This window comes from Ictalurus furcatus, chromosome 10 (genome assembly GCF_023375685.1).
Source record: "Ictalurus furcatus strain D&B chromosome 10, Billie_1.0, whole genome shotgun sequence".
Classification (NCBI taxonomy): domain Eukaryota; kingdom Metazoa; phylum Chordata; class Actinopteri; order Siluriformes; family Ictaluridae; genus Ictalurus; species Ictalurus furcatus.
This window is the reverse complement of record NC_071264.1, coordinates 16,876,869-16,891,360: the sequence shown is the minus strand read 5'-3', so window position 1 is coordinate 16,891,360 and position 14,492 is coordinate 16,876,869. Positions and strand designations below refer to the sequence as shown.

Here is a 14,492-nt window from a genome sequence, read left to right as displayed (position 1 = left end):
ACTCGCTCAAATGCTTAAACAGTTTCTGACCAGCTGTCTCTGGAAACAGAGTATTATCGTCATACAAGAGATAGATGTCAACAAGTTCTGCTATTATCCATGACAGGGCAGAAAACGCTGAATTCTAGTGGCTTTCTCTCTTTCTGAGATGATACATTTCAAATTTTACACCTATATAAAAGAGAGGTGGCACGATAAATACATAGCTACAGTAATAACAGACCAGGACTTGTATGATAGACGATCCACATAAACAGATTTAAATGAAGTTTACTGTGAGGAGGCATTTATTTAACATTTACAGGGGGGAGTCTTCAGTGTCAGCACGTTTCTGACATGGGAAAGTCTTCAAGACAGAATAGTTTGCGGTTTGTGTTAGCATGACTGTCGCCATCTTCTCCAACGTGGGTGCCAGTGTTTCTGCAGGAAGCAAACAATTCTCCACGATTCACTACACTGATGACTAGTGTCCAAAGTTTTATTCCAACCCAAGGATGCGGTTTCACTCGGAAATATGTCTCATTGCAAGAAAGAAATGTGTTTAATATTCTATTTCACACTGAGCTTTCCCTTCCAGTATTCTTGCCCTTTCCTTGTGAAAGAAATTCCAAACTCTTTCCATATTTTTACCATGTTGATTATTTAAGCCTTCAAAATTGTCATGTTCAGTTTTAGGTAGAGATAAAATTGGGCTGATACCAGCAACAAATTATGGTTTCAATATCAGAGAAAAAAAGAACTAATTCGATCCAGTCCTGGAACAAACTGAAAAGATTAGAACTGGGAAAAATAATCTTGGAACTGTAAATGTTTACATATAAAAGAGACATGAATGTATTTTTTGTTATGATTGATTTTATTATATTTATACTTTATTATATTAATTATATTTACCATGAATCCCCCCCCCTGTATTTTCAAATGAAGTATTCAGTAGTTTCTTTTACTCAATGCTTCTGTATCAGTATTGGGAAAAAGAAAAACTGGCGTCATGCCATCTCTAGTTTTATGTGATTGCCTCTTTAAGAACAAGACAAGAATGTGTTATAAGGGAAAGTCTTTCACCAGTCAATTCTGTGATGTATATTAATGAAACACATCTTTAAAAATCATGCAAGTCCAGGGGACACTTACTTTTGGATGGCATGCACCAGCGGAGTGGTGGTTTTAACAGTGCTCACCTGTCTAAGGCTCTCATACGGATATTAATGCACTATACAGTCTTTTACGAATCTTACCCGTGACTTCTCCTCTAACCGAGTCATCATGACCACGGTAGCTGCTCTCTGCTCCCACACCATCCTCCAGAAATCCCCGAATGTCTCTGGCAGTGGGCCCTGTGTGGCGATGTAGGCGTTCTGCTTCCTGTAGCCGTCAATGTAGTTAGCGTTGATGTAGTCGCTGCCTGCGATGCCTGGGAATGCAGAGTAGGAAGAAAAAAAAACAAAGGCGGATGGTCTGGTTAGACACACTTGTGCCAAAACAACTGAGCTGGGACTGAAACAGTAGCTGTGGTTACTGTGTTATTCTGGGAGCGGGTGAGAAACCGAGGTTTGGGCTGCACTGACATGACGCTGAGGCAGTGTTATTCATTATAGAAAATAATTCCTACGATGACAAGCCATCAAGCCCGAGTCTCTCCGTCTCTCCGTTTCTTTCTCTCTCTCTCTCTCTCTCTCTCTCATCTGGTGGCCCGTGGCATATTGTGGTGTGATTTAGTGCCTGATTCAGATGGTGCTACAAGCTGGAATTAAACAAGGCTCTGTGCCATGGCAGACTGTCACCTCCAGCTAGCTGTAAATTTCCCCTAAAGCAGCTTCTCTTCTTTCCCTGGCTTATGCTACAGAACTCTATACATGAAAGGAATGTCACAATGATCCAGGACCAGCGCAAAAATATATGATGCTTTACTTGCAGTTGTAGCCTCATAATGCATACAAGTGATTTTATTCATTAATGTTTACATCTTGAATTTCGGCACGGTTGTGCCGTACTTATTCCTCATTGCGTATGCATTAATGGGGGGTACTAAATACTAAGCACAGCTTATTGTAATTAAATGTATTCGAATTAATTAAGAGTGAAAGGATGTATTGCCTATAAAAGCAGTGGCGATTATCAGTGCAGATGTAGCTAAAGCTGGTTTCATGCTGTGCAATTATAGATTATACGAGGAAGATCCTCTAATAATAGACCTAATTACTATGTTCTGCTTATGTCATCGATCAGAATTTGCATAAACAGAAACATTCTTTGGAGTGAGCTTGAGGTGATAAGGATAGATTTTCTGTCCATTAGCATAGTTTAGTTTTGTTTCCCAATTACCACCACCATATTTATAGCTGTACTGTGAGTTTCATGTCATCCTGACCTGTCCTCCCACTGGAAGCTTTTAGAGGAGTGTCGCAGAAGCGCTCACACTCAAAAAATCATACAGTACATCTCACACTGCCAGCACAATATAGTCGACTGTCTTTGGTTGCAATGGTGCTAAACCGTCCACAAGTTCATTATTATGTTCTGAGACCATCATCTCATCTCATCCCATTCTTTTATGACGTGCAATTTTTGTGAAAAATAAAGTTTTGTGCAAGTGTAAAGCTGCATTAAAAGATCAACGATTAATCAATAGACCGCTGAAACTGTTTCCTTAACAGCACCTACCAATCAGGAAAAGCAAAAAATATAGTTAAACTAAACAGTTAGGGGGAAAAGGTTCTTTAAGGGATATTTGGATGTTTAAAGGTTTCAGCTTACTGAAGAGGTTCTAACTGAATCTTTTGTGAAAGGGAATCATTCTGTTGTAGGGTTCTAACCTTAAATCTTTCCCCTAGAGTTCCCCTAGTGCAGGGCTTGTCAACTGGAGGACTACGATCCAGATGTAGACCAGTTCAGACCTAGTTCAGTGGACCAAACTGAGAACTCAGTAAATACCACAGGCTGTAGTTCAGCAACTACAGTTTTCTACAACCAGAAAGGCTTCTATAGTAGATCCTCTCATGGAGCTTATCCATTTAAATGCATTTAAGTACATTACATTTTATTCTGATTAGTATTAGTGAAGTGACAACATGACTTGCTTAAAAAAGAAAAATTGCTGATGAAAACAAAAAATTTATTTTTATTCAAAGTTTATTTCAAAAGTCACTAAGCATTAAAAAGACTATTTTTAATATTTTTACTATGTTGCTATCCAGGCATGTTAGCTGCTTGCAAAAAATTGTAAGTAGCTGGATTTTCAGCTGAAGTTGTAGTTGAACATCCCTGTCCTAGAGGGACAAACAGTCTGAATGGTAAATGGTGTGCACTGACATGTGCATCTCAAAAAATTTCATATATTCTAGATTCATTACACATAAAGTGAAATATTTCAAACCTTTATTGTTTTAATCTCGATGATTACGGCTTACAGCTCATGAAAATCAAAAATCCAATATCTCAAAATATTAGAATAAAGAATTTATAATATAGAAATGGTGACCTGAGAAGAGCGCTAATCAGCTAATTAACTCTAAACACCTGCAAAGGTTTCCTGAGCCTTTAATCTCTCAGTCTGGTTCAGTACACACAACCACAATCATGAGGAAATTTTGTTATATTCAATATTTTTCAATACTGCATATAGTGCATTTTAACCTTAGTGATTATACAAAGCGCTTTACATAGTTTCTCATTCACACACGCAAGGGCTAGCCTGCCATCGGGAGCAACTTGGGGTTTAGTGTATTGCCCAATGACACTTCGGCATATGCGCCGGGGATTGAACCGCACAACCCTGCGATTAGTGGACAACCCGCTCTACCACCTGAGCCACAGCCGCCCCAACTGTTTTGGGGTGTAGATTTTGTCTTTATGACACTGTTGTTGCTTGAGCCATGCCTTTAAACGTTTCCTGTAACTGCTGGGATTCGATTCTGCCCCACATTGAAAAAGAACACCTTCCAAATAAATAAATGGGAATGTAATTTAATAACAGACCAAACACATAAAACATTTCAGTGCCTGCTGTTTTCTGGGGTCATCTTCCAATTCAAAACTCTGTAGAATAATATAAGACAGCAACGTAAGACACAGCCAAGTTAATTATACACTCAGCTCCAGCAAACATGGGCCAGACGCTGCCAAATTGTTGTTTTCATGCTTAAACAAAGTGCAATAAAATTCTCGGCTGGGTTCATCTCTCTCGCTCTATGACAACAGTGAAACGGGCAAAAACAATCAATCAGGGAGAAAGAGCGTGGCGTTAAAACACGTCTCCTCTGTCTGACGAAGTGTCGAGGACGCGCACAGCTTTAGTCATAGCTCAGTGAACAAAAGACGAATGTGTGCATGAATCGTTCCACTGCTCCGACTAATGGCAAAACCACTGCGCTGTAAAATAGAAATTTCAAACTTGAGTAATTTATGTATTTACTTGCACTGTCTTTGGGATGATTCCGTTATGTTGTGTTAAGGCTTGGCTTTAATAGGGCTGTCGAGAACTGGGGTGCAAATGAGACTAAAAAATCAAGGCGAAATGAAAATAAGAAACACTGATGAAGAAAAAGAAAACTGAGATGAAGCAAGAGTAAACAGTCTGAGGCATTCAGGGGTTTGAAAATGAGTTTGGAAGCAAAACGCCATTTTGTAACAGAAATGAGCCTTAATCAAAATAGTCATGCAGTCAAATTGTGTTGTGATGAAATGAAGTTCACTAAACAAATGTTTGCATTACTGCATCTGCCAAAGTTGCTTTCCTTTCCTTGGGGTTGGGGTGTGGCTACATCTGCACTGCACACTATATATTTTCCCTGGAATGAGCTGGTATAATTTATTGAAGAAATTAAGGAGTGTGTGTTTCTTCATCCAGTCACAGAACCTCAAGTCCATACATCTCAAAACATCAAAAACATCATCTTCCCCAATGTTTATTTATATTATTTTTTGCTGGTTTGTGATTTGATTGACCTGCAGCTCACTGGATTTGATTAGAAGTTCATTGGATTCGGAAGTTCATTGGTCTAACAGTTCACTAGACTTGATAAGCAACTCACTGGGCATGATTAACAGTTCATTTGACTTGATTAGCAGGTCAAAATTTGTCTGAGTTTCCTATGTAATCCCTGTGAATTTCATGTTAGGTGAAGTTTTGTTGATCCTGACCTTCAATTGGAGCCAGAATGACGCGAGAGTGGTCATAGGCGATGACGTTGGCGTAGCGGTTCTTGGGTTTGTTGACCTCCAGGTTGGAGTGCTCCCAGGTGAACTGCTGTCCTGGATCGATGGACTGCAAGAAGAGAAGGAGAGGAACCACTCAAGGCTATGCTGTACCACAATACCATTAGTGTAAATACAAACCCACAGCACCAGAGAGAGCGATAAACAGGTGACAAAAACATTCTGAGTGGTACTTTAATTAAACGTTAGCCTGCTATGGTCTGACTCACTGTAAACCATCTAGCCAGGTACTTTAAAACAGATCACTCCCTCGACAGTGAATAATAGCAATGGAAATATTGATAAAGGATTCTGCACTTCGCCCAGAGGAGAAAATGAATGAGAGAGGGAAGAGGAGGAGGGGGTTTCTCACTGCCTTGACGCTTGCAAGATAAATGCCATCACATTTCCTATATAAGAATTTCTGCATAAATATTCTATTCCCCATTGGGGTAATTTACTATTCCATTATGATTCTGAGTTTGCACTCTGCCTATGACACACACACACTGTCTCTCTCTCTTTCTCTCTCTCTCTCCTGCCCAGCTTTGGGCCTTGAAGGATGTTTTCTTTTACAGCTGTGGTCATGCAAAATGAAACTGGGGCTAAATAAGGCCCAATATGGGGTTTGATGTAGCAGTTCTCCCCTGTGGGGATTACAGGAGCTTGTTCATGCTTGGACTGTTATCACTCTTACACCCCCCCCCCCCTTCCCCCCGGCTGGGATACGTCACTACAGCGTAACTGTGCAGGATGGAATCAATTTGGCCAAAATAAGGTACAATATTGGGCCTAGAGTAAAAGAGGTACCAGAGGTAACATCCTGTCCAGTTATTCCAATATAAAATAATAATATATAATATAATATTATAAGGTGTGCCCTGCGATGGATTGGCACCCTGTCCAGGGTGTACCCCGCCTTGTGCCCGATGCTCCCTGGGATTGGCTCCAGGTTCCCCCGCGACCCTGAAGAAGGAGTAAGCGGTAGAAGATGGATGGATGGATAATATTATAAGGCTCCTGGCTCTCCGTGACCCTGTGTAGGATAAGGGGTACAGAAAATGGATGGATGGATAATAATATATACAAGGAGAAACGCTTCCTATCTATTATCTCTATTACATCTATTCTTCTGGCTGGCAAATATTTTATTCTATGAACTGACTGCCCTCACATCTCATCTCTCTCTTTTCTTCCTCTTCAAACATCAAGTTAAATCACCAATATCAATCAAATTTAATCAGGTGTTTGAACAGGAATACATAGTTTGAACAACTGGCTCTCCTGGAATGGGATTTCTCACCGCGGCCTTAAGAGGTACAAAGAATAACCACCCTCCTTTTCCTCTCTCTCTCTCATCTTTCTCCTTCACAGCTTGCGACTAAAAACCAATCACTCAGGAACCAGAGAGCTCCGCTTGGCACACTAAGGCGCCCCGATGAGCAGCCATTCATCACGTAAATAACAAAATTAAAATTACACTTCTCCGTTTAATTCGGCCATTTATTTTTCTGGAGGGAGACAGAGAGAGACGGAGAGTCCATACAAGCAATGGCACTGCTTTCTCTGGGCCGTGATGTGCAGCACTGATGTGTTTTTGTGTCTCCTCCAGAGGACGACTTTGTCATTTTACGGCAGTTTTTTATTTTACTGCAGCACTCAAACCTGTGCAGCCAACATTAATGAATCACACCACATTGATTTCTTCATAATGGAAAAAAATGAACTTGATTAATGACGATACTTCATGACGAGGTCGTAAAAACCAACATTTAGGCGCGGTACATGTTCAAATTGTTGAGCTCTACTGAATTAGACTATCCTCTTTATGGGACATGTGTTCACTCTGCCATGAAGATGGAGGACAGTAAGTTCTGTTAGTATAACGTAGTACTGTAAGTTCAGTTGATGGAGAACTAGTGGGGGGTGGGGGGGGGGTCTAACACGACTCATAAAAACAACATGTTAAATCCACAGTGTTTAATTACAGGAATAAAGTGACTCTTACAGTTTTCAATCAAGTCCCTGTTTCTGTTAACTGAACACTGTAGGTGTTAAATTAACAGCTGAATATGAGGGATGCCATTGTGCTGTGCTTATTTACCTGAGTCACACATTTTAGATTTCACTACAGAGCAACACTGAGCTGATGTCCTATCCATTAATCCCATTTGAACCGAACTGTACACATCATTCACTCAATGACTATGTTTACATGGACAGCAGTAATCTAATTATTGACCTTATTCTGAATAAAACAATATTGTGATTAAGGTGTTTACATGAGTTGTTTTTAGGATATTCCTTTCATGTTCCTGTTTTACATGTCATAGTACATAGATCGATTAACGGCACACGTCATTACGTCCCCACGCCACACCGTCTGACGTTCCCTCCAGAATTTCACGTATCGACATACAGTTGGTCTTCGTTAGGGTACCATATACAGTTTTGGGTGTTTTTATTTTTAATTTTACGAACGCTTCCAGTGTGGTTAATTATTTGTCATGCTGTATGTGCAAATAGACAACTGCTTTAAGCCGTGGGCTGCGTGCCAAACCCCGTACTTACCTACTATATAATAGCTGAGATACATGTATTTTGCCTACTATAGGCCTATAGTAGGTAATTATGCGGTTTCGGACGAAGCCATGCTCTCTTGTTTGCCGTCAAACGGTTGAGCACTGCCGTGTGTGATCGGGTCCTGTCGAAAAATGCGGTGAAAACTCCCACACGATGTTAATAGTGTGGTTAAGGTGTTTACATGTCTGTAATACACGTCGATAATGCAACTAAAACAGGAGTACTCCACCTGTCTTAATTCGGTTTGTGTTTACTTTGAGTATGACCTTAATTGGATTAAGGTAATTAAAAATTGCTGTTTACATGGTAGTTTCTTAATCAGAGTATTCTCTTAATTGGGTTAATATTGGAGTATTGTTGTCCATGTAAACGTACTGATTGATCTTCAGAAACCACTTTATCCTGGTCAGGGTCGTGGTGGATCCAGAGCCTTTCCTGGAACCTGGGTGTGAGGCCAGCTTTAGCATAGCTGATCCACCTAGTAGCATGTTTTTGGGAGGTGGGAGATGAACCCAGAGGAAACAAACACAGAAACAAGGAGAACGTGGAGAAACTCCACACAGACAATAACCCAAGCTCAGGATGAAACCAGGAACCCTGGGGCTGTGAGACAGCAACGCGACACGCTGTCATTGTGCCCACATGCACATAAATCACAAGAAAATTATTATTTCGTTTATTATTAGCAATAGCAGTGTTGCTCATATTCAGTTTGGAAAATGCTAGTAAAATGGTCATTTCTTCATCAGACCATTGATTATGAGCTGCCATATTAATTTAGCTCCTGTTCTTCAACAATAATTTCCCCCTCATTCTTATTCACGTTATTTTAATGGTGGCCAGGCGAATAATTAGTACGATCTGTTGTCATGGCGACCCACAAGCCCCTAACATCACTGCTTCTTCGTTTTATACCAGCAATATTTTTGGAGGAAAATCATTTTATTGTATTAAAATTCATGATTAAACAGCACTGATGTAAGACTTCAGGATGAGCCATGAGAGGACAACATGAGCTGTGGATTATGTCAGTGCTTTAGAAAATTAAAAAAAGCTTCAGGTAGAACCAAAAATGTTATATTTTTCTCTGAATAATGACCAAAAGTAATGGTGCTGTTCTATCCTCAAAATAAGATTCCCTTTAAACTAACATCAAATTAACTATAACAGTAATTAATAAACAGGGTTGGGAGGGACACTTTAAAAATGTATTCCATTACAGTTACAAAGCACTTCATAAAACATGTAATCGGAAACGTAATCCAAGTATCACAATATGAAAGTAATGTAATCTGATTATTCTGCCATCATTTACACATTTGAATGACCGTGCTTTATGAAGCCATGTGATAACATGAAATTAAACATTACCTTATAAGGCCATGGGCATAGTTTCTATGCAGGTCATTTGCTGCTATTGTCAAGCAACTGTTTGACGCCGTACACAACAGCACCTTCACGTGCTCGCTGAGAGTAGGCTAATGGTTGAGAGGCAGGAATTTGGCCAGTAGTTGCTGCAAGCCTTTTATAATCGACCAATTGGTGTGCAACAAGGCGGGAATTACAGAGAGGGGTTTAAGCAATACAAATACGCACACACATGAAGTATTAGACCATAAGCACATTATAATGAAACTAAAGCTGAATCCACATTTTCCCGACGAGACGCTTATTTAAGGTCTGATAAAGAGGACGTATGGCCACCCTAACAAAAGCATTTCAGAGAACAATTTGCGTTCATTTCTAACAAATTAACTTTGCGCAAATTTTATTTGTGCATGCACCAGGAGGTTACTCATGTGAGTCTGGCAAGAGAGAACCCGAACTATAATCAAGCAGCTGACTATATTGTGTTATGTCAAAAGATTAATTTCTTTGGTTTTAAATGAAAACAAAAATTGTAATCCTGATAGTATTCTCATTTTTTATAAAATGTACCTGTAATCTGATCACTTTGTTTTTTGACGTAACTGTAACGGATCAGAGTTACCAGTTTTTTGTATCCTGATTATGTAACGCTGTTACATTTATTCCATTACTCCCCAAGCCTGTGTATGACTGAATAAATCAGACATGTTTGGTGTTCTAAGTAAGTAATAGCGTGTTAGACCACAGGATTATACAAGAATAATGCGTGCCAGGGGTGTGATGTGACATGTAGCGGAAGCTGATTGCTGCTACTCCAAGTGCATTATTTTTGTATAACAGCACTGTGTGGAGTGTGTTATTCTGCTTATACCACAGCATTTTTGCCTACGATTACAATGTTTAATTCATTAATGAACGGCACCTCGCACTTTTAAACGGTTTACAGTTAGATTTAATGCTGTGGAAGTTAGTTCCTGTTCTTACCTATGTTATAACTGCGATTCACCAGCCTCTCCCTTTCTCTCTCACTCTCTCTCTCTCTCACACACACACACACACACACACACACACACACACACACACACTCACACACACACACACAAACTGCAGCCTGTCATTTTACTGAGAAAACAGAGGAAACTGACAGTGGTACCGTACAGTGAGTGCTTACAAAACAAGACTCCTTCCGAAAATGTTAAACTTCACCACATCGCAATGATAAAAATTACTTTTTTGTTAAACAAAATTGCGTTTTTAAATCAATTTATTATTAGTATCAGATTATGTGGTGCATCCGCCATATAAGTCCTTGTGTATGAGCTGTTACTATAGAAAAGATAACATTAGAGCGCATTAATAAGAACGCTCATGTTACAGCCAGAACCTTCTGACCAATCAAATTTGAGCATTCAACTGTGCTGTGGTATACGTTTATAACAGAATAACAGAAGCTTGTAGCTGCCTGTTTAATGCTAAAATCATCACACACTGGCCAGTGACATTGTTTGATTCAGCAACATTAAAATTCCACCATAAGAAAACATTAAATGTGCTCAGAATGTTAGTGATTTACGAGATGACGAATGCGACAGCGTTGACGCTGATATTAGAATGGAAGTCTAAGTATTTGGTGTGGGGGAAACGTTATTTTAGGGGCTCACCTCATACTCCTGTGAGAGTTTCAGGTTGTCGTTGGCTTTGAGCAGCTCTGTGTGTTCTGCCAGCTCTGTGATGGGGATGGGTGGATGGTTCATCATTCCTACATCACCACCAACAGATAAAGACACTCAGTCAAATGCAGAACACAGTAAAGAACAGGGGATTGGGGTGTCAGAGTGTGTGTGTGTGAGAGAGTGTGTGTTTGTGTGTGGGAGAGGTTCAGAAAGTCAGTCCAGACATATAAAACATAAAATGGTGGCAGGTTTTAGGCGCTGCTGTCTGACCAGGCCAGAGCTCAGAATTTTTTTTTTCATTCCCAGCTCTCACACACGAAACCCTAGTGCCTTTATCCAAAGGAAATAAAGGAGGGGACCTATGGGTAATTGCTAAGGTGACGGAGAAACCACAGACCAATTACTTCTTAATGCTACCGGGAAAAGTGGCTTTTAATAGCTTCGCAATAGCAGCACAGTGATGAAATTCATTTTTTGGGGCTCTATGATAATAAAAAGAGAGAGAAATAAATAAACGATACCCCAGAGCATGATGGCTGCCCTCTGCACGGCTGATATGTGCAGAATACACAGAGCCATACTTCTCTCCCTGCGCATGCGAAAAAAAAGTCTTTCCTGTTGACAAATACCCTCTTCTCAAACTGATTTAGGGAATCAATGATTTGAAACAAATCCAAAATTGGCTTTGAGAAATATTTCCCACGCTGCAAAGAGCATCTCCCAATCGACTAATGTTTAATGAATGTAATCAAATGTGCGTTCTGAATCAAACTTTTCCGATTTTTTTTCACAGGAGGAGAGATGGAGAGATGTTCTCAAAAGAATGCACTGACTAAATCATTTATCGGATTAAAAAAAAAGAAGAAATAAATTAGTCTGAGTGGCTTGAAACGAGTCAAAAAGACTCCTGTTCCTTTGGGGCTGAACATTTTCTTATTACTTTTTGGCAGCAGAAAGGATTTTTATTGCCTTTTAGTAGGTATTGTGTATATTGTATATGTTTGCATTTTTGCATTAGCCTAATTGTAATAGGGCCATATATATATATATATATAATATAAACTGTTTTTATGGCAGTTCTGCTACTTTAGCACTTTCAGGATTTGGGAAGATTATGGGAAAGTTACAACTTTGTAACTTTGTGCTAACATAATGGTTAAATCCCCATAACCACACATTACAATTTAATATTACTGTAATTCAATTAATTGGATGAAAAATTAATTGGGCTTCTTATAAAATTAATGACAGTGTTACAGCGTAAAACATAAGGAATAACACACTTTGGGGCATGCTGTTATACTGTAGGAAAATAAATATCAATGAAGTAGGGTTACAGTTATCACTCAGAAGATAATTATTTTCCAATAGCAGCACATCTGAAGTATTTTATTCCTCTTATACCACAGCAAACTGCCTGCGATTTCTATTTATTAATGAATGACATATACTTTTTTATCCATTTATAGTTATGTTTAATACTGTGGAACAGTATGCAGGGTGTCTCCTTACATAGGGTACTATGTTTGCCAGCACCACGTCGGTTGTGCCATTGTTAGTGGATGTTCGTGGAAACTAATCAACACCTTCTGACCAATCAGATTCGAGAATTCAACAATGCTGTGGTGTAAGACTACATAGCGACTTCTATATAATGATGGTAAAAGCAAAACACTCTGGTCGGTATTTTTTCAGTAAGCAAACTGAATTTAGTGCAATTTTTGAGTCCAGGTTTCTCTCATTGTGTGTGCAGGAGCCCTGGCCTGGGACAGTTTCAGGGTCACACATTGCATGTGCACATTGCTTCACTTCAGCCAAAGCTAAGCAAGCCGCAGTGTCACCTAAATTCACCCGACCCCTTAAACCATGAGCCCAAGCAGTCATTAGTGCAGATATAATGAACGACACACCCTTACAATCGTTTAACACAAATACAGCATGATATTTCAGCCATGAACCAGAGAGAGGCCAACACCAGCTGAGCATGCTGGGAGTTAATCCCATTACCAGCACAACATTGCCGATGTAAATAGGAAACCAGGGGGAGGAGGCCATTCATCTATTTTGCTATTTATGCAAGTTAATCCTAATATCAACATTTATGGCTGTGCTTTAGTCATTTTTGGCTTTTGCTGAGAGAGAGAGAGAGAGAGAGAGAGAGAGGTCAAAACTTGGCTAAAAGATGACAGCTCTTTTTTTCCCCACGGAAACTTCCTGTGATTTAATTAAGCATGTATAATCTGCATAATCACATTAGCTGTCCTCAATTTCCCATACACTTCGTAGTGCTATGCTTTAAATGCCACATGGTCTCCGGGCTGAGTGACGGAAGCCGCGCAGCATCACATTTCATGCTAAATTTAAAGACGCAGGCAGCATACTAGCAAAACAGAACGACGGTACACACAAATGAACTGATAAACATGCCTCACTGTTAAAGACATATTTATAATGAAAACAGTGTCAATGTAAAAATCCCACATTTGTGTCCTTCTCATACACTTCAATAATAATCATACAATAATTTTTACTCAGTCACGGGCTTCTTTAATTTTTTAATTTCCCTCCAATTTTGCACCTCTTGCATCTTTGAGCCTCTTCTTTCCTCTCAGAGTGGCATTCATTTTTACTCCCTTTGCTTAACACATATTTCCAATTCTCCTCAACTGAGGCACAGCAAATAACAGCTTTCAGCGCTCTTTTTCCCAGAGCTGAGGACTGTGGGTATTTATTTGAAGGATATTGAATATCAGACTGACAGAGCTCGTCTTTTTCAAGGACGAGTTTTAGCCCCCTCATTTTGCCTCAGCATTCTCTCTCACTCTCTCTCTCTGTTCTCAGTCCTCCTTTTATCCCATGTAATCAAGATGCGATCAGTGAACGCAACAGAAACAAACACCCCTCCTAATTACACATTTCACACTCTAGGTTTGGATTTTGATAATCGGAGGAAATGGCTTGATTTCTTGATTTTTTTTTCCTGCCTGGATGCAATTTTTTTTTCTGAACATGTTCATTTACATATAAAAGAGAAAAAGACTTGATTTTTCACTAGTTTTTCCTTGGTTTGTGTGTGTGTTCGTGTGTGTGTGTAAGGAGGGGGCACAGGGGGTGGGGGGTTTGTAAGTGTGGGAGGAGGTGCACTGTGTGATGCACAGACAGGAGTCATGAATAAAAACCCCGTCTTCACACGAGCAGTGACATCAGGGTTCTAACGTGGATTAACAACAGGCAACCCATCAGCCCAGTGAAGGACAAAAACAGCAACCAAAGCCGTGTTACGAAAAAAATTAGTGCTGAATGTGTGAAGGAAAAAAAAAAGATGTATTTAAGCAGGAATAATGCGAAAAGCAGAAACACAGGAGGAACTAACTTTCATAGTCAAAAGCGGCTTCACTTAGAGGGCTGCTCAGACCCGAATCTGTAAAGAACATCACAAAAGAAAGGCAAGAACTCCTCTTAATATGCAAGAAAGTTAAGATAAAATGGATTACAATGATAATAATGCAAAACAATATGCAAACAAGCCACAAAATAGTCATCGTTTCCCTTACGCTAGGACTGAATCGTCTGGTCTGGTCTGCACTTATATAGTGCTTTTTAACCTTAGCGGTTCTACAAAGCACTTTACACTGTTTCTCATTCACCCATTCACACATACACACATACACA

The 14,492-nt window shown here is 39.6% G+C and overlaps 1 protein-coding gene across 3 annotated transcripts in view; it reads right to left on the bottom strand.

Annotated features, from left to right (window-relative positions):
• The window catches only part of ptprsa (protein tyrosine phosphatase receptor type Sa), a 269,659-nt gene that overhangs the window by 26,038 nt on the left and 229,129 nt on the right, over positions 1-14,492 (bottom strand). For all 3 annotated transcript variants that reach the window (XM_053634470.1, XM_053634471.1, XM_053634472.1), the window contains 4 exons: positions 14,194-14,241; positions 10,809-10,906; positions 5,143-5,266; positions 1,239-1,414 (listed from right to left, as the gene is read on the bottom strand). In XM_053634470.1, coding sequence (XP_053490445.1) covers positions 1,239-1,414; positions 5,143-5,266; positions 10,809-10,906; positions 14,194-14,241 — 446 coding nt within the window. The remainder of the gene's footprint in view (positions 1-1,238; positions 1,415-5,142; positions 5,267-10,808; positions 10,907-14,193; positions 14,242-14,492) is intronic.